Source organism: Agelaius tricolor, unplaced genomic scaffold, assembly GCF_023055355.1.
Source record: "Agelaius tricolor isolate 1412-34295 unplaced genomic scaffold, bAgeTri1.0.p SCAF_69, whole genome shotgun sequence".
NCBI classification, from domain to species: Eukaryota; Metazoa; Chordata; class Aves; order Passeriformes; family Icteridae; genus Agelaius; species Agelaius tricolor.
The window spans coordinates 74,449-97,958 of record NW_027269329.1 but is presented as its reverse complement, the minus strand read 5'-3'; the positions used below and the strand labels follow the sequence as shown (position 1 = coordinate 97,958).

The following is a 23,510-nucleotide window of genomic DNA, read 5'->3' as shown; positions in this document are numbered from 1 at the left end:
ACCAGTCCCTGTGTGTCCCCTCTTGTTCCTGAGTGTCCCCTCCTGTCCCCTCCTGTCCCTGTGTGTCCCTGTGTGTCCCCTCCCGTCCCTGTGTGTCCCCTCCTGTCCCCTCCTGTCCCCTCCTATCCCCGTGTGTCCCCTCCTGTCCCCTCCCGTCCCCTCCTGTCCCCTCCTGTCCCCGTGCTGGCGGTACCTGAGCCGGTGTCCCCCGGTGCTGTCAGTGACAGGGAATTGTCCCCACGCAGCGAGGGGACATCAGGTCCCCGAGTGTCCCCGGCGGTCCCCGCATGTCCCTGGGGGTCTCCGTGTGTCCCCTCCATTCCCGTGCGTCCCCGTCGGTCTCCGTGTGTCCCCTCCTGTCCCCAGCTGTCCCCACGTGTCACCGGCGGTCCCAGGAAGGGCCGCGTGGAGTTTGAACCTTGAACTTGGGGCTGTGACAGGCGGGGACAGAGCGCGGGGCGGGGGGGGACAGGTGGCGCTGGGGGTGGCACCCAGGGTGGCACCTGGGGCGGGACAGGCGGGGACAGGAGAGCGCGGGTACGACACAGGGACACGGGGACAGACAGACAGACAGACAGACAGCCACAGAGGGGACAGCGAGGCACGGAGGGGACAGCCAGGATGTCACAGCCGCCTGCTGAGGGTGGCATCCTGTGTCACACACGGTGGTGGCCGTCCTGCCACCGCTGTCCCCACGGGAAGGTCCCTGTCACCAGTGCCACGGATGGACTGGCAGTGTCACCATCCCCGGAGCCCCTGTGCCCTGTCCCCCGGTGTCACCCCAACAGGAGGGTGGCACTCGGGTGGCGCATGGTCACCCCGGTGTCCCCACACTCCCCTGTGTCCCCCGTCCCACCCTCCATGTCCCCATGTCCCCAGTGTCCCCAATATCCCACAATGTCCCCATGTCCCCTCATGTCTCTGTGTCCCCAGTGTCCCCAGTGTCCCCAGTGTCTCCCTGTGTCTCCCAGGTCCCCAATGTCCCCACATCCCCAATGTCCCACAATGTCCCCAGTGTCCCCAGTGTCCCCAGTGTCTCCCTGGTCCCTTGTGTCCTCAATGTCCCACAATGTTCCCAATGTTCCCAATGTCCCCCAATGTCCCCAATGTCCCCAATATCCCAAATGTTTCCCCGTGTCCCCCATGTCCTCCAGATCCCCAATGTCCCCAATATCTCCCCCATGTCCCCAATATCCCCAATGTCCCCAATGTCCCCATGTCCCCAATGTCCCCCCCGTGTCCGTCGCTCCTGGATGGCGGGGGGGGGAAGCCACCCTTGTGGGCGTGTCCCTTTGGGCCCCTCTGCTCCCCATTGGCTGCTCTCGGCTGTCACTCAAACCCCGTCCCTACAAAGGCGGCGGCGGCAGCGCCGGTCCCGCACTCGGAGCGGCGGCGGCACCGGGCGGGATGAGCGAGGTGCGGGCACCGGGGGCACCGGGGGCACCGGAGAGGGGACTCTGCCCCTTTCCCCAGCACCGAGCCGGGCGGGGAGCAGCGCTGGGAGCGGCAATGGGGCCAGGACGCTGCGCCCCGGGGAGAGGGGGGGACACTTTGGGGACTCCGGGCCACCGGTGTCACCTCCCCTGTCCCCTCGGGCCCTCCTCGCTTCTCAGCGCAGCCCCAATGAGCCCCGCTCGGGCTGGGGGCTGTGGGACCGCCGGGGACAACGGGGGGGCTCGGGGACAATGGGGGGGCTCTGGGGACAATGTGGGGGGACCCTGGGGACAATGTGGGGACCTTGTGTCACCGCCGGGTCCCCTCTCTCCGCAGCGCAGCCCCCACGCGCCCCCCTCCGCGGCGGAGGCCCCCGGTGGGCAGCAGCAAGGTGAGGAGCCCCGGCGCAGGTGGGGCGCGGGTTCTCTGTCCCCTCTGTCACCGCTGTCCCCTCTGTCACCGCTGTCACCGCTGTCCCTTCCCGCGACCCCGCTGTCCCCGCAGACCCCGCTGTTCCCCCCATTGTCCCCGTCCTCGTGGAAGGTGGCACCTGGGTGCATTTGGGGACCTCCCTGTCCCCGCGGAAGGGTCGGGGTGTGCCCCTGGGAGGAGTCGTGGTGTCCCTTGTCCCCAGCGGGGTGTGGCAGGGTGTCCCCCTGGGTGTCCCCATGGTCAATCTGGGGGTGCCAGGCTGTCCCTTGTCCCCGGGGTTGGTGCCAGGGTGTCCCCCGAGTGTCCCCTGGGTGAGTCTGGGGGTGCCAGTCCATCCCTTGTCCCCGGGGTTGGTGCCAGGGTGTCCCCCTGGGTGTCCCCATGGTCAATCTGGGGGTGCCAGGCTGTCCCTTCTCCCCCCGGTTGGTGCCAGGCTGTCCCCCGAGTGTCCCCTGGATGTCCCCCGGGTGAATCTGGCAGTGCCACCCTGTCCCCAAGCGTGTCCCCATCCCGTGTCCCCGTCCCCGGCAGCCAAGGCTGAGCCCAAGAAGGAGGAAGAGGAGGAGGAGGAGGAGGAGGAGATCGACATCGACCTGAGCGCGCCCGAGACGGAGCGCGCGGCTCTCGCCATCCAGGGCCGCTTCCGCCGCTCCCGCCAGCGCCGGGAGGAGCCGCGGCCCTGAGAGACCCCCGGGACCCCCCCGGGACCCCCCCGGGACCCCCGAGCCCCCTGGGGACCCCCCCGAGGGACCGCGAGTGACACGGGGCGGGGGGGGGGGGGGGGACACAGCCGGGTGTCCCCAAGGGAAGGTGGCCCTGGGGAGGGGGCGACGCGGGACCCCCCCGCTTTCCTGGGACCCCCCCGTTTTCCATGAGAACCCCGATTTTCCATGGGACCCCCCCATTTTTCTGGGAATTCCTCATTTTCCTGTGCCGTGGTGGCGTTGGGGACACACGGAGAGGAGGGGGGGACACGCCCGGTGTCCCCTGGGGCCGGGGGGGACGGGTCCCACTGCAGCCCCCAGGCCAGGAAATCGGGGCTCCCCACCCTCCTGTCACTGTCAGCGCCCCCTCCCCACATTTCTGTCACTGTCACCGCCCCCTCCCCACATTTCTGTCACTGTCACCGCCACTGTCACCGCCACTGTCCCCTCCCCACCCTCCTGTCCCTGTCCCTGTCACTGTCCCCCCACCCCGAGGGGCTTTTGGCCCGTGCAGAGAATAAAGAGTGAGGAAGAGGAGGCTGCGCTGGGGCTCCGGGGGAATTTGGGGAGGGGTCCCCACTGGGAGGGTTTTGGGGGGGGTTCAAAGCCCAATTTTGGGGGAGTTTGCAGCCGAATTTTGGGGGGTTCACGGGAGGATTTGGGGGGATTGACGCCGAATTTTGGGGGGGTTTGCAGGCGGATTTTGGGGGGTTCGCAGGAGGACTTGGGGAGGTTTGCAGCCGAATTTTGGGGAGGTTTGCAGCCGAATTTTGGGGGGATTGAAACCGAATTTTGGGGGGATTTGCAGGCGGATTTTGGGGGGATTCGCAGGAGGATTTCGGGGGGTTTCACAGCCACGTTTTGGGGGGAATTGCTGAAGGATTTTGGGAGGGTTCCCAGCCGAATTTTGGGGTGGGTGTGCAGCCGGGTTTGGGGGTTCACGGGAGGATTTCAGGGGGGTTCGCAGCTGCGTTTTGGGGGTTCATAGGAAGATTTCGGGGGGATTAGCAGCCGAATTTTGGGAGGGTTCACAGCCGGGTTTTGGGCGGCTTCTCAGCCCGATTTTGGGGGGATTCACAGCCGGATTTTGAGGGCTCCACAGGCGGGTTTTGAATGTTTGCAGCCGGGTTTTTTGCGGGGGGTGTTTGCAGGCGGATTTTGGGAGGGGGGGCTTTGCAACCCAATTTTGGGGGGTTCGCAGCCGGGTTTTTGGGACTTCCACAGCCGGGTTTTTTTGGGGAGGGCGGCTCGGGGAGGTTCCCAGGGCCCGGCAATGCCGCGATCCGGTGCAGAAATAACTCCTTGGAAAGAAAAACAGCGGCGGCGGCCCCGGGGGCAGGGCCCAGGGGACACGGCGGGGTCGGGCAGCGCTGACTTATACGGGAAAGGACAACGGCACCGGGCACGGCGGGCGGGGGCACCGGGGCCGCTCCCGCCCCATCCCCGCCCTGCTCCGGGCCCTAAATGCCCCCCCAGGGCCGGGGTCTTGGGGTCTTTTCCCCCCTCCCTCCCTCCGTGAGAAGGTGACAATGGCCTGTCCCTGTCCCTGTCCCCCCACCCCCGAGGGGACAATGGCCTCGAAGGGGACCCCAGCCCACCCCGCCCCGCCCCGAGCCTTGGCCTCTGTGTTAATTACAGCGAGTTTTAATGAACGGCGGGTGGCAGGGAGGTGGCTCTGAGGTGGTGGCATCGGGGACAGCCACTCGGGGACGCTGTCACCTCCTCCAAGTGTCACCTCCCCGCTGAGGGTGGCGGCGGCGTCCCCGTGGTGCGGGGACAGTGACAGTGACAGTGACAGCCGGGGGGGACACGGGGCTCCCGGAGATGTCAGTTTTATTAATGGCACCACGGGGACAGGGAGGGGACGGGGACAGGGGGGTACAAAACGCGTCCGGGGGGGTGGGGGGGGGCACGGGCGGCTCCCCCAGCCCGGCCGCAGCCTCGCCCCCTCCCACGGGGCTCCGGCCGGTTTGGGGGGGGGTCCCGGGGGTTACGGAGCGCGGGGGTTAATGGGGGGACAGGAGGGGACAAAGGGGACAAAGGGGCGGGGGCCACCCCGCGACGTCATTTGGGGTCGGTCGCGGGCAGAGACGAGAAAACGGCCAGAAAAGGAGCGAAATGGGGGGCACGGAGAAACCCCCCCCGAGCTCGGGGAGGGGACACGCGGCGGGGACACCGACCCCAAACCCGCCGGGTTCGCGTTCCGGGGGACGAATCCCACCCGGGGCTGGGCAGGGAGCGACCGAGGGGGCGCCGGGGGTGGCGGGGGGGGGACCCGCGCTTGTCCCCAGCGCTGTCCCCAAGGCGAGGGACCCGAAGCGAGGACCACACCCCGCTCCTCGCCGGGTCCCCCAGCCCGGAGGGGCCGCGGCCGGGGCCGGGGGGGTCCCTCAGGAGCCCCCCGAGTTGGGTTTGATGATGCTCAGCAGGGCGTTCTTGAGGCTGCCCCGGCTCGGGGAGCGGGCGGCGGGCGGGGCCGCGGCCTGGGGCTCCCCCCGCAGCTCCATCTCGATGGTCATGATGACTTTGGGGGGCCGGGGGTCCCCCGCGGCCCCGGCCGCCCCCGGGGGTCCCTCCCTGCCCGCTAACCGCTATTTCCTATCCTTGCGCGAGTCGCCCGCGCCTCCCTTGGCTTTCTTGGCGCTGCGGCCGTGGTCCAGCATGGCGTAGAGCACGGGGGCCTGCGGGGACAGGGGGGCTTCACCCGCAGCCCCCGGCGAGCCTGGGGACCGAGGGGACAGGGGGGACAGCCCGCCGTGCCCCCCGCCCCGCTCGGCGCTCACCTGCCGGCTGCGCTTGGAGCCGTCCTTGCCCGAGCGCTGCAGCTTCCCCTTCTCCATAGCGCTGCGGATGGGGGGAAAAAGGGGAAAAAAGGGGAAAAAAGCGGCTCGGGATGGTGGGACTGAGCCCCGGGATCACCGGTGTGGGGGAAAAAGCGGCTCGGGACGGCGAGAGCGCAGCCCCCGGTGTGGGGAGGGGTCGCGGCTCAGGACGGAGGAATTGCAGCGCTCGGTGGTGCCGGTTTGGGGAGGGGGTCACGGAAATCGCAGCCCCGGCGGGGCCGGTTTGGGGAGGGGTTTAGGGAAGGGTCGCGGCTCGGGAGGGCGGAACTGCGGCCCCCGGTACCGCCGGTTTGGGGGAGCGGGGACGGAAATTGCAGCCCCCGGGTTGGGGAGGGTCCCGGTTTGGGGAGGGATCGCGGCTCGGGAAGGAGCAATTGGTGCCCCGGTGGTCCCGGTTTGAGGAGGGTCCCGTTTGGGGAGGGGTCGCGGCTCGGGACGGTGGAAATTTCAGCCCCGGTGGTCCCGGTTGGGTGGGGGGGGTCGCGGTTTGGGCAGGGGTCTCCGTTTGGGGAGGGGTCGCAGTTTGGGGAGGGTCCCGGCTTAGGGAGGGGTCCATGTTTGAGGAGGGTCCCGATTTGGGGACGGTCCCTTTTTGGGGAGGGGTCCCGGTTTGCGGGGAGGTCCCGGTTTGGGGAGGGGTCGCGGCTCGGGGGGGTTCCGATTTGGGGAGGGGTCCCGGTTTGGGAGGGGTCCCTGTTTGGGGAGGGGTCGCGGCTCGGGAGGTGGAATTGGTGCCCCCGGTGGTCCCGTTTGGGGACGGTCCCTGTTTGGGGAGGGTCTCATTTTGGGGGGGGTCCCTGTTTGGGGGACGGTCCCTGTTTGGGGAGTGGTCCCGATTTAGGGACGGTCCCTGTTTGGGGAGGGTCCCATTTTGGGGGGGGTCCCATTTTGGGGGGGGTCCCGTTTTGGGGAGGGGTCCCGGTTTGGTAGGGGTCCTTATTTGGGGTGGGGTCGCGGCTCGGGAGGTGGAATTGGTGCTCCCGGTGGTCCCGTTTGGGGACGGTTCCTGTTTGGGGAGGGGTCCCGTTTTGGGGACGGTCCCGTTTTGGGGAGGATCCCGGTTTGGGGACGGTCCCTGTTTGGGGACAGTCCCTGTTTGGGGGAGGGTCCCGTTTTGGGGGGGGGTCCCGGTTTGGGGAGGGGTCCCGGCTCACCTCAGCCGCCTCTGCAGAGCCGCCTGGCGCCGCCTCCAGCAGTAGCGGCTGCCGTAGCCCAGGGCCACCAGCGCGGCCACCAAGAGCAGCGCCCCGCCGATAACGGAGCCCAGCACGACACCGTAACGGGGTGGCACTGCGGGGACAGCGACACCGTGTCACCCCCCCGGCAATGGGGGCACTGCGGGGACAGCGACACCGTGTCACCCTCCAGCAGCAGGGAGGGGACAGTGGCACCGTGTCACCCCCACCTGCAGAGGATCAGGCAGGTGACAGCAGCCGGGTGTCACCGCCAGCAGCGGGGGACAGGGAGGTGACAGCAGCCCGGTGTCACCGCCAGCAGCGGGGGACAGGGAGGTGACATTGGCCCGGTGTCACCGCCACCAGCGGGGGACAGGGAGGTGCCACCAGCCCGGTGTCACCGCCAGCAGTGGAGGAGCAGGGAGGTGACATTGGCCCGGTGTCACTGCCAGCAGTGCAGGTGATACCAGCGCCGTGTCCCCGCCACCAACGCGAATCACGGAGGTGACAGCAGCCGGGTGTCACCGCCAACAGCGGGTGGGCATTGAGATGACATTGGCCCGGTGTCACCGCCACCAACGGGGATCAGGGAGGTGCCACCAGCCCGGTGTCACCGCCAGCAGTGCAGGTGACACCAGCGCCGTGTCCCCGCCACCAGAGGGGATCAGGGCGGTGCCACCAGCCGTGTCCCGCCCCCAGGGAGGTGACAGCCGTGTCGCGCACCTTTCTCCAGCACGTAGAGCGTGACCTGCGAGGACTTGCCCACGATGTCGGGCGGGTTCTTGACGTCGCACGTGAAGGTGCCGTTGTCGCTGGGCTCCAGGCCGTGGATGACGATGGAGCCGTCGCGGCGCCGCGGGTTCCCCGCCCACTCCATGCGCTCCTTGAAGGTCCCCACGTCGTCGATGTAGGGCTGGCCCTTGGCGTAGTGGAAGATCTGCGACAGTGACGCGACACCGAGGTCACCACCAGGGTGACAGCAAGGGGCGGGGCTGGGGCACGGGGACACTGCAGGGACAGCTCGGTGTGAGGGGACACGGTGTCACCTGCAGGGATGGGGCTGCTGGGACACTGCGGGGACACTGCGGGGACACTGCGGGGACACTGCAGGGACACCCCAGTGCCACCTGCAGGAACGGGGCTGCTGGGACACGGGGACACTGAGGGCACACTATGGGGACATCCCAGTGCCACCATGGAGGGGACACCACGGTGTCACCTGTAGGGATGGGGCTGGGACACAGGGACACAGTGGGGACATTGCAGTGCCACCACGGTGTGAGGGGACACGGTGTCACCTGCAGGGACGGAGCTGGGACACTGCGGGGACACTGTGGGGACACTGTGGGGACACTGTGGGGACACCACGGTGTGAGGGGACACGGTGTCACCTGCAGGGATGGGGCTGGGACACTGTGGGGACACTGCGGGGACACTGTGGGGACACCACGGTGTGAGGGGACACGGTGTCACCTCAAGGGTGTCCTGTGGGGCTGGTGCTGAGACCCAGTGGGCGCTGGGGACACCTTGAGGACGCTATGGGGACACCCCAGTGCCACCACAGGGCGAGGGGACACCGCTGGGGCTGGAGCTGGCAGGCACTGGGAACACCTTGAGGACACCTTGGGGACACTTTGGGGACACCCCAGTGCCACCATGGAGCGAGAAGACACCGTGTCACCCTCAGGGAAGGCTCTGCTGTGACGAGGGGACACCGGGACGTGGCAGGGACGGGATGGGGACACCGCGGGGACAACGGGGACGGGTTGGGGACAACGGGGACAGGTTGGTGACGCCGTGGGGACACTGGGGACACTGACGGAGATGCTGTCACGGGAGCCCTCGGCCTGGAAGTGCCAGGTGATGGAAATGTCCTCCGAGATCCACTCGCTGGACCAGAAGCTGCAGGACAGGGTGACACTGGAGCCCACGGTGCCATAGACCTCGCGCTGCGTGTACACGTGGATTGGGGACACCGGCGACAGCCCTGGGGACACGGGGACACCGAGAGCCGTCAGCCCCGCCCCCCGCGCGGGGCGGTGTCCCCGAGCTGCCACCAAAGGGAGCGCGGGGGCTGCGGGGAGACAGCGGAGCGGTGGCACGGAGGGGACAGCGGAGCGGTGGCACTGCTGTCCCCAGGGGTGGCATGGAGGGGACAGCGGAGCGGTGGCACTGCTGTCCCCATGGGTGGCACTGAGGGGACAGCGGAGCAGTGGCACTGCTGTCCCCAGGGGTGGCATGGAGGGGACAGCGGAGCGGTGGCGCTGCTGTCCCCAGGGGTGGCACTGCTGTCCCCAGGGGTGGCACAGAGGGGACAGTGTGCCGGTGCCCAGTGACATGGGCGGGGCTGGGTGTGGCACTCCCCCAGCTGTCCCCAGGGAGGTGACAATGGCCGGGATTGTCCTGACAGCCACCCCCCCATGACGTGTCCCCAAGGAGGTGCCACTACAAGTGCCACAGCTCGGTGACACCATCGGGGCTGGGTGTGGCACTCCCGCACCTGTCCCCAAGGAGGTGACAACGACCGGGACCCCCCTGGCCGCCACTCCCACCTGTCCCCAAGTTGGTGACAGCTCTGGGATTGTCCTTGCAGCCACACCCACCCCTGTCCCCAAGAAGGTGACAACGACCGGGACCCTCCTGGCCGCCACCCGCCACGGTCCCCAGGTTGGTGCCACCCCCGCTGTCCCCTGCCAGCTTCGGGGACAGTCCCCAAAACTCGGTGACACTCCCCAGCCCAAGGGGACAGTCCCCAAGCCACGGTGACAATCCCCAAAGCTCGGTGACAGTCCCCAAACCACGGTGACAATCCCCAAACCACGGTGACCGTCCCCAAACCACGGTGACACTCCCCAAGCCAAGGTGACAGTCCCCAAGCCAAGGTGACAATCCCCAAGGCTCGGTGACACTCCCCAAGCCAAGGTGACAGTCCCCAAGGCTCAGTGACAGTCCCCAAATCACGGGGACAGTCCCCAAGGCTCGGGGACAGTCCCCAAGCCCTGCGTGTCCCCCATCCCCAGGGCCACCCCCAAACCTCTCCTGTCCCCCCCCCCTGCCCGCCACCCCCTTTTTGGGGACTGTCCCTTGTCCCCAAGCTCACCCAGCGCCGCCACGAGCCCGGCCACGAGGAGGAGGCGTCGGGTGGCCCTCGGGGACATGGTGGCGGTGACACGGAGGGGACAGCGGCGGGGACGCGGTTTTAGGGTGGCCCTGTCCCCAAATGCCGGCCAATGGGCGCGGGGGGGCCGGGCCGCGGGGACCCCGCTCAAAGGCGACATTGAGGGACACCGAGGGACACCGAGGGTGGCTCGGGGGACGGGGACACTGGTGGCCTTTGTGCGGCCGCATTCCCGCGCGCCGCGGGGGCGGGGGAGCAGGAATGTGGCCCGAGGGGACAGCGGGGACAGGGGGGGACATGGGGGGGGTATGGAGGGGACACTCGGGGGACACGGGTGTGGCAGGGGGGGACATGGAGGGGACATGGAGGGGACACTGGGGGACACTGAGGGGACAGAGTGGGGAAAGCGGGGGGGACACGGGGGGAACGGGGGGGACATGGAAGGACATGGGGGGACACTTGGGGACATGGAGGGGACATGAAGGGACATGGGAGGGGATAGAGAGGGGACTGAGGGGGGGACAGAGGGGGGTGACATGGGGGGGACATGGTGGGGACACGGGGTGGCATGGGGGAGACATGAGGGGACATGGAGGGGACAGAGGTGGGGGGACAGGGGGACATGGAGGGGACACGGGGGGACACCGGGGGACAGTGGGGACATGGGGGGGGATATGGGGAGACAGGGAGGGGACATGGAAGGACATGAGGGGACAAGGAGGGACAGAGAGGGGACAGAGGGGGGGCACAGAGGGGACATGGGGGGGACAGGGAGGGGATAGAGAGGGGACAGAGCGGGGATATGGGGGTGACATGGGGGGGACAGGGGGGACAGCTGGGACAGGGAGGGGACATGGGGACATTGGGGGGACATGGGGGACACGGGGGGACACAGGGGGATGGGGAGGGGACACGGAGGGGACAGCAGGGACAAAGGTGGGGGGGGACACGGGGGAATTGGGGGTACAGAGAGGGGACAGAGGGGGGGACATGGGGGGGGACAACAGGGGGGACATGAGGGGGGATATGGAGGGGACACTCGGGGGACATGGGGGGACACGGGTGTGGCATGGGGGGGACACTGAGGGGACATGGAGGGACATGGAGGGGACATGGGGGGGACAGAGAGGGGACACTGAGAGGGCCGGGGGGACACTGGGGGACATGGGGGTGACACGGTGCTCGTAGCTGGGGCAAGGCGAGGGGTTTTGGGGGGTTTGGGGGATTTTAGGGGAAAAACTGCAAAGAGGGAATTGCCCGGGGGGTGATAACGGGGATCGATAACGGGGATCGATAAAGGGATCGATAACGGAGATCGATAACGGGGATCAATAAAGGGATTGATAACGGAGATCGATAACGGGGATCAATAAAGGGATTGATAACGGGGATTGATAATGGGGATCGATAACGAGGATCCATAAAGGGATTGATAATGGAGATCGATAACGGAGATCGATAACGGGGATCGATAAAGGGATTGATAACAGGGATCGATAACGGAGATCGATAACGGGGATCGATAAAGGGATCGATAACGGGGATCGATAACGGGGATCCATAAAGGGATCGATAACGGGGATCGATAACGGGGATCAATAAAGGGATTGATAACGGGGATTGATAATGGGGATCGATAACAGGACCGAGATCAGGTATCAATCCCAGGTATCGATCCCAGTGACCGATATCAATACTGATATCAATGACCGGTATCAGTTATCAATTCCACTGACCGATATCGGTGACCGATATCAATACCGATATCAGTTATCGATCCCGGTGATCGGTATCGATACCGATACCAATAACCGATATTGGTTATTGATCCCAGTACCAATATCAATGACTGATATCAGTTATCGATCGCACTGACTGATATCAATACCGATACCAATAACCGATATCGGTTGTCGATCCCAATGACCGATACCAGTGGCCGATATCAATAACTGATACCAATAACCGATATCAGTTCTCGATCCCAGTACCGATATCAATATCAATATCATTACGAATATCAATACCTATACCAATAACCGATATCGGTTATCGATCCCACTGACTGATACCAGTGACCGATATCAATAACCGACACCAATAACCGATAGAGTTTGTCGATCCCAGTGACCGATATCAATATCAATATCATTATGCATATCAATGACCGATATCAATGACCAATATCAGTGACCAATACCAATAACCGATATCAGTTCTCGATCCCAGTACAGATATCAATATCAATATCATTACGAATATCAATACCAATATCAATGGCCGATATCAATGCCGATATCAATACCTATACCAATAACCGATATCTGTTATCAATACCAGTGACCGATATCAATATCAATATCATTACGAATATCAATACCCAGTATCAATGACCGATACCAGTGACCGATACCAATAACCGATATCTGTTATCGATCCCACTGACCGATATCAATACCGATACCAATAACCGATATCGGTTGTCGATCCCACTGACCGATATCAATACCGATACCAATAACCGATATCGGTTGTCGAGCCCCGCCCATTCCCGGAACCGGAACTGCGTCACGACCACTTCCGGCGCGGCTGTTCCAAGATGGCGGCGCTGGCTCTGAGGTGACTCCGAGGGCCCGGGACAGGCCGGGGGACACTGGGGGACATTGGGGACACCGAGGGGACACCGGGGGCGGGGGCGGGCCCGGGCCCGGCCTGAGGCGATTTCTCGGTTCCGGCCCGGGAGCCGCGGGGCCGGGCCAGCCCCGAACTGCGGCAAGACCGTCCCGAGTCCCCTCAGTGTCCCCTCAGTGTCCCCTCGGTGTCCCCTCAGTGTCCTCTCGGTGTCCCCTCAGTGTCACCCCCGTGTCACCCTCTGTGTCCCATTTTTTCCCCATTTTTTCTCCTTTTTCCCCCCAGTTTTCCCCATTTCCCCCTCTTTTCCAGGGCATCTGGGACATTCCCAGTCCCATTTCCCGTTGTTCCCATTTATTCCCTTTGTCCCCCCCCCAAGTTTTTAAGTATTTTTCCCTTTTATTCCCATTTTCCCCCCATTGTTTTCCCCTCAGTTTTCCCATTTTTTCCCTTTTTTTCCCCATTTTTCTCTCTTTTCCAGGGGTTTGGGGCGGCGCTGCCTCCTGGCCCGGCTGGGGCCCGGCCCCACCCTGCACCAGTGAGAGACTGGGAGGGACTGGGATGGGACTGGGAGGGACTGGGGTGGATTTAGGGTTTTTTTTGGGGTGGGTTTAGGGGTTTTTTTGGGATGGGTTTAGGGATTGTTTTGGGGTAGATTTAGGGGTTGTTTTGGGGGGGAGTTTAGGGTGGATTTAGGGTTTTTTTTTTGGGATGGGTTTGGGGTTTTTGGGGTTTTTTGGGGATGGGTTTAGGCGTTCTTTTGGGGTGGGTTTAGGGTGGTTTATTTGGGGTTTAGGATGGATTTAGGGGTTTTTTTTGGGATGGGTTTAGGGGTTGTTTTGGGGTAGATTTAGGGGTTGTTTTGGGGGGTGTTTAGGGTGGATTTAGGGGTTTTTTTTTGGGATGGGTTTGGGGTTTTTGGGTTTTTTTTGGGATGGGTTTAGGGGTTGTTTTGGGGTAGCTTTAGGGGTTTTTTTGGGTTTGGGGTGGATTTAGGGTTTTTTTTTTGGGGTAGATTTAGGGGTATTTTTGGGATGGGTTTAGGGTGGATTTAGGGGTTTTTTTGGGATGGGTTTAGGGGTTTTTTTTTGGGATGGGTTTAGGGTTTTTGGGGTTTTTTTTGGGATGGGTTTAGGGTTGTTTTTGGGGTCGGGCTCAGCCCCTGTCCCTGTCCCCAGGGCTGTCCCCATGGCCACCACGGCCCGGGAGGAGATGAGGAGGTTCTGGGAGAGGAACGAGCGCTCGGGGCGGCCCCTGTCCCCCCACGTCAGCATCTACAAGTGAGGGACACCCCAAAACTGCCCCAAACCCAGCTGGGGACCCCAAAACTGCCCCAAACCCAGCTGGGGACCCCAAAACTGCCCTGAACCCAGCTGGGGACCCCAAAACTGCCCCAAAACACAGCTGGGGACCCCAAAACTGCCCCAAAACCCCACCAGAGAACCTCAAAATCACCCTAAAACCGCCCCAAAACTGCCCCAAACCCAGCTGGGGACCCCAAAACTGCCCCCAAACCCAGCTGGGGACCCCAAAACTGCCCCCAAACCCAGCTGGGGACCCTAAAACTGCCCCAAAACACCCCTAAACCAAACAAGGAACCCTAAAATCACCCTGGAAACCCCTAAATCAGCCCAGGAACTGCAAATCCACCCCAAGTTCACCCCATGACCCCCCAAATTCCCCCCAAATTCACCCCAGGACCCCCTAAATCCCCAAAATTCCCCCCAAATTCACCTCAGGCCACCCTAAATTCACCCCAGGACCCCCCAAAATGCCCCAAATTCACCCCAGGACCCCCCAGAATCCCCAAAATTCCCCCCGAATTCACCTCAGGACCCCCCAAAATGCCCCAAATCCCCCCCAAATCGCCCCCAGGCCCCGTTGCTGTGGGTTTGGGCTGAGGCAGCCCCGTTCCCGTTGCAGGTGGTCGCTGCCCATGGCCATGTCCATCAGCCACCGCGGCACCGGCGTCGCCCTCAGCCTCGGTGGGTGGCACTGGGGACCCTGTCCCCATCCTGGGTGGATCCCTGATGTCCCCAGGTGGATCCCTGATGTCCCCAGGTGGATCCCTGTCCCCATCCCAGGTGTATCCTTGATGTCCCCAGGTGGATCCCTGATGTCCCCAGGTGTATCCCTGATGTCCCCATTGCAGGTGTATCCTTGTCCCCATCCCAGGTGTATCCTTGATGTCCCCAGGTGGATCCCTGATGTCCCCAGGTGGATCCCTGTCCCCATCCCAGGTTTATCCCTGTCCCCAGGTGTGTCCCTGACAGGTTTATACCTGTCCCAGGTGGATCCCTGTCCCCAGGTGTGTCCCTGATGTCCCCAGGTGTGTCCCTGTTCTCCAAGTGTGTCCCTGACAGGTTTGTCCCTGCTGTCCCCAGGTTTATCCCTGTCCCTGTCCCCCAGGTGTGTCCCTGTTCTCCAGGTGTATCCCTGCTGTTCCCAGGTGTGTCCCTGCTGTCCCCAGGTGTGTCCCTGTCCCCCCCACATGTGTCCCTGTCCCCCCCCCGTGTGTCCCTGTCCCTGACAGGTCTGTCCCTGCTGTCCCCAGGTATATCCCTGTCCCCAGGTGTGCCTCTGACATGTCCCTCTCCTGTCCCCAGGTGTGTCCCTGTCCCCCCCAGGTGTATCCCTGCTGTCCCCAGGTGTGTCCCTGTCCCTGACTCGTGTGTCCCTGTCCCCCCCAGGTGTGCCCCTGTTCTCCAGGTCTATCCCTGCTGTCCCCAGGTGTGTCCCTGTCCCCCCCAGGTCTATCCCTGCTGTCCCCAGGTGTGTCCCTGTCCCCCCCAGGTGTGTCCCTGTCCCTGACACGTGTGTCCCTGTCCCCCCAGGTGTGTCCCTGTCCCTGACACGTGTGTCCCTGTCCCCCCAGGTGTGTCCCTGTTCTCGGTGGCCGCCCTGCTGCTCCCTGAGCACTTCCCCCATTACCTGGCTCAGGTGCGGGCGCTGAGCCTGGGCCCCGCCCTCGTCTGCTCGGCCAAGTTCCTGCTGGCCCTGCCCCTGTGCTACCACACCTGGAACGGCGTCCGCCACCTGGTGAGGGCCCCGGGCACCTGCAGTGTCCTTTAGGGGACAGCAGGTGACAATGGGGGTGGCACCAGGTGTCCTCCCCACCTGGGTCCTTTAGATCGGGGAGGAATTTTGGGAACGGCACAAAAATTTTGGGAGAGGTTTTATGGGATGATCCCAGTGTGGAATTGGGAATTGTGCACCTGGAATGTCCTTTAGGGGACAGCAGGTGACAATGGGGGTGGCACCGGGGTGTCCCCCCCACCTGGGTCCCTGGGATCGGGGAGGAATTTTGGGAACGGCACAAAAATGTTGGGAGGGGTTTTATGGGATGATCCCAGTGTAGAACTGGGAATTGTGCACCTGGAATGTCCTGGAATGTCCCCAGGATCCTTTTGGGGACAGCAGGTGACAGTGGGGTGGCACCGGGGTGTCCCCCCCACCCGGGTCCCTGGGATCAGGGAGGAATTTTGGGAATTGCACAAAAATTTTGGGAGGGGTTTTATGGGAGCCCATCCCAGTGCTCCCAGTGTGGAACTGGGAATGTGGGGGTTTTGGGATTTTGGGAATTCTGGATCCCTGGAATTCCCAGGGAGGGATCGACCCCAGAGCGGCCTCTGGGGTTTGGGGGCTCAGGGTTTTCCACGTTATGGGAATGTTGGGAATAGTGGGAATGATGGGAATGGGGAAAGTGGGAATAATGGGAATAATGGGGATGGGGAGAGGGGTGGGAATGAAAATAATGGGAATGATGGGAATAAATGGGAATTTGGGAGAGGGGTGGGAATGGGGAATGGGAATAATGGGAATAATGGGAATGGGAGTATGGAGAGGGGATGGAATGAGGGGAGAAGGGCTGGAAAGGGGGAATGGGAAGGGAGCAGGAACTGGGATAAAAGTGGGAAAGGAAAGGGGAGAGGGGATGGGAAAAAGGGGATGGTAAGTGGGAGAGGAATTGGGGAAAAGGGGGAGAGGGGATGGGAAAAGGGGGATGAGAAAGGGGAGAGGGAATGGGAAAAAAGGCAGGAAAAAGGGGATGGGAAGGGGAAGAGGAATTGGGAAAAGGGATGGGAAAGGGGACAGGGAAGGGGAGAAGGGGAGAGAAAATGGGAAAAAAGGGCTGGGAATGGGGAGAAGGGATGGGAAAGGGGAGGGGAGATGGGGAAAGGGAGAGAAAATGGCAAAAAGGGGAGAGAAAATGGGAAAAAGGAGCTGGGAATGGGGAGAGAATTGGGAGAAAGGGGGAGAGGGGATGGGAAAAAGGGGAAGAGGGGATGGAAAAGGGGAGAGGGGATGGGGAAGGGGAGAGATAAAGGGAAAAAAGGGCTGGGAATGGGGAGAAGGGCTGGGAAAGGGGAGAGGGAATGGGAAAAAGGGGAAGAGGGGATGGTGAAGGGGAGAGAAAATGGCAAAAACGGGAAGAGAAAATGTGAAAAAGGAGCCGGGAACGGGGAGCAGGGAAGGCAGTGGCAACGGGGGACACTGAGGGAGGGTGTCCCCGTCGTGGGGACAATGTGACACCGCTGTCCCCGTGTCCCCGCAGGCCTGGGACCTCGGCAAGGGGCTGAAGCTGCCGCAGGTGACGCAGTCGGGGCTGCTGGTGCTGGCGCTGACCGTGCTGTCCTCGGCCGCGCTGGCGGCGCTCTGAGAGCCCCGGGCGGCCCCGGATCCCGGCAATCCCGGCAATCCCGGCAATCCCGGCAATCCCGGCAATCCCGGGCGGCCCCGGATCCCGGCAATCCCGGCAATCCCGGCAATCCCGGGCGGCCCCGGATCCCGGCAATCCCGGCAATCCCGGGCGGCCCCGGATCCCGGCAATCCCGGCAATCCCGGCAATCCCGGGCGGCCCCGGATCCCGGCAATCCCGGCAATCCCGGCAATCCCGGGAATCCCGGGCGGCCCCGCCCCTCCCGCCCCTCCCCCCGCCCGAAATCCCGGGATGAGCAGAGCTGCCCCGCCCCCCCCGCCCGCGGCGGTGTCCCCGCGCTGTCCCCGTGGTGTCCCCACGTGTCCCCGAGGCCGGCACAATGCGGGATCTGTGTCCCCGCGAGTGGGATTGGCACCGGGGGGGTGGGAGCGCGGCAGCACAAGGAGCTCCATTGAGGCAGCGCCCTACAGGGGTGGGTGACAGGTGACATCTCGGTGCCACCCCCCTGCCACCCCTCACGGTCCTGGATCCCATGGGAATGCCATGATTCAGCCCATTTTGGGGCAAAAATCCCAATTTTGGAGCCTTTTGCCAGTGGGGAGGCAGCGCCCTATAGGGGTGGGTGACAGGTGACATCTCGGTGCCACCCCCCTGTCACCCTGCTGCCACCCTGCTGCCACCCCTCTGCCAATATTCACAGTCCAGGATCCCATGGGAATGCCATGATTCAGCCCATTTTGGGGGGAAAAATCCCAATTTTGGAGCTTCCTACCAGTGAGGAGGCCGCACCCTATAGGGGTGGGTGACAGGTGACATCTTGGTGCCACCCCCCTGTCACCCCCCTGCCACCCTGCTGCCACCCTACTGCCACCATTCACAGTCCTGGATCCCATGGGAATCCCATGATTCAGCCCATTTTGAGGGGAAAACCCCCAATTTTGGAGCTTCTTCCCAGTGGGGAGCAGTGCCCTATACAGGGGTAGGTGACAGGTGACATCTTGGTGCCACCCTGCTGCCACCCCCCTGTCACCCCCCTGCCACCACTCACAGTCCTGGATCCCATGGGAATGCCATGATTCAGCCCATTTTGGGGGGAAAAATCCCAATTTTGGAGCCTTTTGCCAGTGGGGAGGCAGCGCCCTACAGGGGTGGGTGACAGGTGACATCTCACTGCCACCCCCCTGTCACCATTCACAGTCCTGGATCCCATGGGAATGCCATGATTCAGCCCATTTTGGGGGCAAAAATCCCAATTTTGGAGCCTCTTGCCAGTGGGAACCAGTCCTGGTTTGGTGGTGGGGAGGGGTTTGTCACCTCAGGTGTTGTCACCCAGGTTTTGTCACCCAGGTGTTGTCACCCAGGCGTTGTCACCTGTCCCCTGGGGAATAAAATAAAGCAGCTCTGATCCTCCAGCCCCGTGTCCCTCGCTGTCCCTCACCCAGGATTTGGGGAATTGCTGCTCCCCAGAGGAGCCCAGTGTAGGAAAAACGTGGGAAAAACCCCAAAATTTGCAGTTCCTGGAGGAGCAGGGATGAGCCTGGGGGGTTTGGGGTCGGGTTTAGGGGATTTTGAACCTTTGCAAAGGGATTTAGGGGATTTTTAACCTTTGCAAAGGGGTTTTGGGGATTTTTAACCTTTGCAAAGGGTTTTGGGGTCGGGTTTAGGGGATTTTTAACCTTTGCAAAGGGGTTTTGGGGGGTTTAGGGGATTTTTAACCTTTGCAAAGGGGTTTGGGGTCGGGTTTAGGGGATTTTTAACCTTTGCAAAGGGGTTTTGGGGGCTTTAGGGGATTTTTAACCTTTGAAAAGGGGTTTAGGGGATTTTTAACCTTTGCAAAGGGGTTTTGGGGATTTTTAACCTTTGCAAAGGGGTTTGGGGTCAGGTTTAGGGGATTTTTAACCTTTGCAAAGGGGTTTGGGGTCAGGTTTAGGGGATTTTTAACCTTTGCAAAGGGGTCCCCACCCCATCCCGAGTTCCTGCCCCAGCTTTGTGCTGGGGAGGGATCCTGCTGGGAAAATCCAGGATTTTTTGGGGGGAAATCCAGGATATTTTGGGGAAAATCCAGGATTTTTTTGAGTAAAATCCAGGATTTTTTGGGGGGGAAAATCCAGGATTTTTTTGAGTAAAATCCAGGATTTTTTGGGGGAGGGAAATCCAGGATTTTTTGGGAGGGAAATCCAGGATTGTTTTGAGGAAAATCCGGGAATTTTGGGGGGAAAATCCAGGATTTTTTGGGGGAAAATCCAGGATATTTTGAGGAAAATCCAGGATTTTTTGGGGGAGGAAAATCCAGGATTTTTTTTGGGGAAAACCCAGGATTTTGGGGTGGCAGGAGTGAGGTGTGGGTGGTTTGATCCCATCCCCAATTAATTTCCTAATTAAGAATCCTCCCCTGGGACCAGGGAGGAGGAGGAGGAGGAGGAAGAGGAAGGAGCAAGGCCAAACCCTAAACCCCAAACAGATTTGGGTTCATTCCAAGGATTTCCTGCATTTCCCAGCCTTTATTTCCCCTTTTTGGGGGGGGTCCAGACCCCAAAAAGGAGGGGGAAAGGTGGCATTTGGGGTGGGGCATTGTCCCCAGGGGAGGGGACAATGACAGCAGAGCCACCTCCAGGGGCTCAGGAGGGATTTTGGGGACAGGGTCCCCAGCCATAGGGACTGAGGGGACAGGGGGGTCCCTCCCCAGGGGGATTTTGGGGACAGGGACCCCCCAAATAGGGACTGAGGGGACAGGGGGGTCCCTCCTCAGGGGGATTTAGGGGACAGGGCCCCTCTCCAGGGACATTTTGGGGACAGGGCCCCTCTCCAGGGACATTTTGGGGACAGGGTCCCCCCTCAGGGTTGTCCCCAGGTTTTGGGGGCTCAGGGTGGGGGGAGCCCCCGCTGGGACCCCCCTGGTCCTTTCCAGAAGGTTCCGTGTCCCAGGGTTCCTGCAGCTGTGGGAGGGACAGGGGGGGTCAGGGGGGTCCCCAGGGAGGGGAAATGGGGTGGGGACCCCTGAAAAGGGGAGAGGGACTGGGAGGGAATGGGAGAGAATGGGAGGGACTGGGAGGGAATGGGAAGAACTGGGAGGGACTGGGAGGGAATGGGAAGAACTGGGAGGGACTGGGAGGGACTGGGAGGGAATGGGAAGAACTGGGAGGGACTGGGAGGGAATGGGAGGGAATGGGAAGAACTGGGAGGGACTGGGAGGGACTGGGAGGGAATGGGAAGAACTGGGAGGGAATGGGAGGGACTGGGAGGGAATGGGAGCTCTCTCCTTGTGGGAACAGCCCCAAAATTGTGTCCCCATGTCCCAGCTGTGTCCCCACGTGTGTCCCCATGTCCCCAGCTGTGTCCCCATGTTCCAGGTGTGTCCCCAGGTGTGTCCCCAGGTGTGTCCCCATGTCCCAAGTGTGTCCCCAGGTGTGTCCTCATGTCCCCAGGTGTGTCTCCATGTCCCCAGCTGTGTCCCCAGCAGTGTCACCTTGCTGGTGACCCGTGTCCTGATGCCGTTGCACGCTCTCCGCAGTGCCAGGGGCTGTCCCTGTGTTTGTCCCCATGTCCCTGCGTGTGTCCCCATGTCCCTGTGTGTCCCCAGGGTGTCACCTTGCCGGTCACCCGTGTCCTGATGCCATTGCAGGCTCTCCGCAGGGCCGGGGGCTGTACCCAGGTGTCCCTGTCTATACCCAGCTGTCCCTGCGTGTGTCCCCATGTCCCAGGTGTGTCCCTGTGTGTCCCCATGTCCCTGTGTGTGTCCCTGTGTGTCCCCAGGGTGTCACCTTGCCGGTCACCCGTGTCCTGATGCCGTTGCAGGCTCTCCACAGTGCCAGGGGCTGTCCCTGTGTGTGTCCCCATGTCCCCAGGTGTGTCCCCATGTCCCAGCTGTGTCCCCAGGGTGTCACCTTGCCGGTCACCCGTGTCCTGATGCCGTTGCAGGCTCTCCGCAGGGCCGGGGGCTGTTCCCGCTCCAGCCGCTGGGCGGCCCCGGGCGAGCGGGCGCTGCGGTCCAGGCGGGCCGGGGGGATCCGCGCTGGCATCGCCCACGTGCCCAGGAAGGTGCCCCAGGGTGACACCTGTGGGGGGGGGGGGGACGCTGAAACTGCCCCGGGAGCGAGGGGGGGACCCCAAAACTGCCCCGGGAGCGAGGGGGGGGCACCCCAAAACTACCCCGGGACAGGGGGGGCACCCCAAAACTGCTCTGGTGTCCCCCTGGGATGGGAGAGGACCCCAAAGCTGCCCCGGGTGCGGAGAGAGACCCCAAAACTGCCCCGAGGCTCCGGGAGCAAAGGGGGGGACCCTAAAACTACCCCGGATGCGGGAAGGGGACCCCAAAACTGCCCCAGAAGCGGGGGGATGACCCCAAACCTGCCCCGGGATGGGAGGGGGCCTCAAAACTGCCCCAGGAGCGGGCAGGGGGACCCCAAAACTGTCCCGGGAGCGGGGGATGACCCCAAAACTGGCCCAGGACCGAGGGGGGAACCCAAAACTGTCCCGGGAGCGGGGGCTGACCCCAAAAGTGCCCCGGGCTCACCTTGGATCGCGGCACGTGCGGCAGGAGGTGCCCCCGATCGTCGGCGATGAACGGGGTGGGCGGGCGAGGGGTGGGCAGCTGGGGGGGGGGTCGGGTTGGGGGGGGTCAGCACCGGCCTGGGGGGGCTGGGAGGGGTTTGGGGGTCCTGGGAAGGGATTTGGGGGTATTGGGGTGAGGTTTGGGGGTCCTGGGATGAGGTTTTGGGGCAGATCAGCACTGGGTTGGGGGGGGTCCTGGTGGTCCCGGGATGGGTTTGGGGGTCCTGGGAGGGGTTTGGGGGTCCTGGGAAGGGGTTTGGGGGTCCTGGGAAGGGATTTGGGGGTCTTGGGAAGGGATTTGGGGGGACCAGACCTGGGCTGGAGGGGCCTGGTGGCCCCGGGAGGAGTCTGGGGGTTTTGGGATGAGGTTTGGGGGTCCTGGGGTGGCGTTTGGGGGGTCCCGAGGAGGTCAGGACTGGGCTGGGGGGGTCCTGGGGGGTCCTTGGAGGGGGTTTGGGGGTCCTGGGGTGGGGTTTGGGGGGGTCCTGGGGGGTCCTTGGAGGGGGTTTGGGGGTCTCAGAGGGCTCCGGGGGGGCTGGGCTGGAGTTGAGGAGGGGTCCAAGGGTCCAGGCCACATCTTGGGGGGGGTCTGGGGGTCCCGATCAGGGTCTGGGGGGGTCAAGGCCGAGCTCGGGGGGTACCTTCGGGGGGGGGGCGGGGCACGGTCCAGCTCTGCAGCCGGGGGGGGCTGAAGGCGTCCTCGTACTGGGGAGGGGGAGAGGCCGCTCAGAGCCGGGACCCCCCCCCCCCGCCACCCCTGGACCTCCTGTCCCCCCTTTTCCCCTTTCCCTCCCTTTCCTCCCCCTTTTCCCGCCTCGTTTCCCCCATTTTCTCCCATTTTCTCCCCTTTTCTCCCCTTTTTTCCCCATTTCCCCCGCCCCCCCCCACCTGCCCCGCCATGTTGAGTTGCCCGGCAACGGCCGCGCGCGCCCCCTGGCGACCGTTACGGGCCTCGCAGAGGGGCGGGGCCAAACACGTCATCATCGCGCGCCTCGCTCGTTCTGTGACCACGCCCTCGATGGCTCCGCCCCACACGGGGCGGGTCTCAGGGCAGGGATGGGGACAGGAGGGGACAGGAGGGGACAGGAGAGAACAGGGACGGGGACACGAAGGGACGGGGATGGGGACAGGGACAAGGACAGGGACAGGAGGGGACAGGGACACGTCTCCTGTTTCCCGCCCCAGCCCCGTGTCCCCTCAGCCCCGTGTCCCCCGGGGGAGGGGACAGAAGCCACCTCCGGCCGCTGAGAGGGGCGGCTTGGGGACACGAATGTCACCTCCGGGCATCCTTGGCTTGGAGCGTCCTGCTCGGTTTGTCCCCTCCTGTCCCCTCTGTCCCCGTCCCCTCTGTCCCCATCCTTGTCCCCATCCCTTTCGCCATTTCTGTCCCATCCCCTGTCCCCATCCCTGTCCCCTCTGTCCCCCTCCCCTGTCCCCTGTCACGCCACTCCCATCTCAATTCTCTCAATTTTATTCCATTTCCGTTTCTTTCTTTTTCCTTTTTTTTTTTTTCCTTTTTTTTCCTGGTTTTGGGTTCGTTTTCCTTTGGCTCCGTTCTGAACCGGCCCCCAAAAAAAACCCAAAAAAATCCCAAAGGCGGGGGCGGGGCCGCTTTTGGGGCCGGGCGGGGACAGAGGGTGACAATGACACCGTGGGGGGACTGGGAACTGGGGAATGGGAACTGGGAATGGGAACTGGGAACTGGGGAATGGGAACTGGGAATGGGGACTGGGAACTGGGAGTAGGAACTGGGAATGGGAAATGGGATTGGGGGGGCGTAAAAAAAGGGGTCAAACCTCAAAATAAAGCAACAAAACCAGGGTAGAGCCGAGCGGGCGTGTGAGGAGGGGATTTTGGGGGCATTTTGTGGGGTTTTGAAGCTTTTTAGGGTTTTTTTTGGGCTTCGGGAGCCGCTCCTGCCGTCGCTTTGTCCGGGCGGCTCTCGCTGTCCCCGTCCCCGTG

At 63.1% G+C, this 23,510-nt stretch overlaps 2 protein-coding genes across 6 annotated transcripts; one reads left to right on the top strand and one right to left on the bottom strand.

Moving 5' to 3' along the window:
* Positions 1-4,222: 4,222 nt before the first annotated feature.
* Positions 4,223-9,995, bottom strand: MPZ (myelin protein zero). The gene is made up of 6 exons (XM_071417415.1): positions 9,689-9,995; positions 8,409-8,575; positions 7,312-7,525; positions 6,568-6,703; positions 5,354-5,414; positions 4,223-5,251 (listed from the first exon to the last, which is right to left on the bottom strand). The coding sequence occupies exons 1-6, from the start codon at positions 9,864-9,866 to the stop codon at positions 5,162-5,164; spliced, it is 846 nt and encodes a 281-aa protein (XP_071273516.1). The 5' UTR covers positions 9,867-9,995; the 3' UTR covers positions 4,223-5,161.
* Positions 9,996-12,254: 2,259 nt separating this feature from the next.
* Positions 12,255-18,409, top strand: SDHC (succinate dehydrogenase complex subunit C). Of its 5 annotated transcripts, none has more exons than XR_011676910.1 (6): positions 12,255-12,325; positions 12,819-12,875; positions 13,516-13,617; positions 14,261-14,322; positions 16,893-17,795; positions 18,157-18,409. XR_011676910.1 is itself a non-coding variant. In XM_071417419.1 (6 exons), exons 1-6 carry the CDS (start codon positions 12,306-12,308, stop codon positions 16,995-16,997), a joined length of 510 nt encoding a protein of 169 aa, XP_071273520.1. In that variant the 5' UTR covers positions 12,255-12,305; the 3' UTR covers positions 16,998-17,148. The 5 variants fall into 5 exon arrangements, 2 of the variants coding, with proteins under 2 accessions (XP_071273520.1, XP_071273519.1); XR_011676908.1 differs by having other exon boundaries at positions 17,988-18,409; XR_011676909.1 differs by having other exon boundaries at positions 16,893-17,976.
* Positions 18,410-23,510: the final 5,101 nt, after the last annotated feature.

What these genes read in the sequence shown, in the direction of transcription:
- MPZ (XM_071417415.1), bottom strand. Translation starts at nt 9,866, where the DNA reads ATGTCGCCTTTGAGCGGGGTCCCCGCGGCCCGGCCCCCCCGCGCCCAT. An exon ending in GCTCTACGTGCTGGAGAAAG is followed by an intron (nt 6,704 to 7,311) that starts GTGCGCGACACG and finishes CTGTCCCCGCAG; the next exon opens with TGCCACCCCGTTACGGTGTC. An exon ending in GCTCCAAGCGCAGCCGGCAG is followed by an intron (nt 5,252 to 5,353) that starts GTGAGCGCCGAG and finishes CTGTCCCCGCAG; the next exon opens with GCCCCCGTGCTCTACGCCAT.
- SDHC (XM_071417418.1), top strand. Translation starts at nt 12,306, where the DNA reads ATGGCGGCGCTGGCTCTGAG. An exon ending in CCCGGCCCCACCCTGCACCA is followed by an intron (nt 12,876 to 13,515) that starts GTGAGAGACTGG and finishes CCCTGTCCCCAG; the next exon opens with GGCTGTCCCCATGGCCACCA. An exon ending in CGGCGTCGCCCTCAGCCTCG is followed by an intron (nt 14,323 to 16,892) that starts GTGGGTGGCACT and finishes GTGTCCCCGCAG; the next exon opens with GCCTGGGACCTCGGCAAGGG.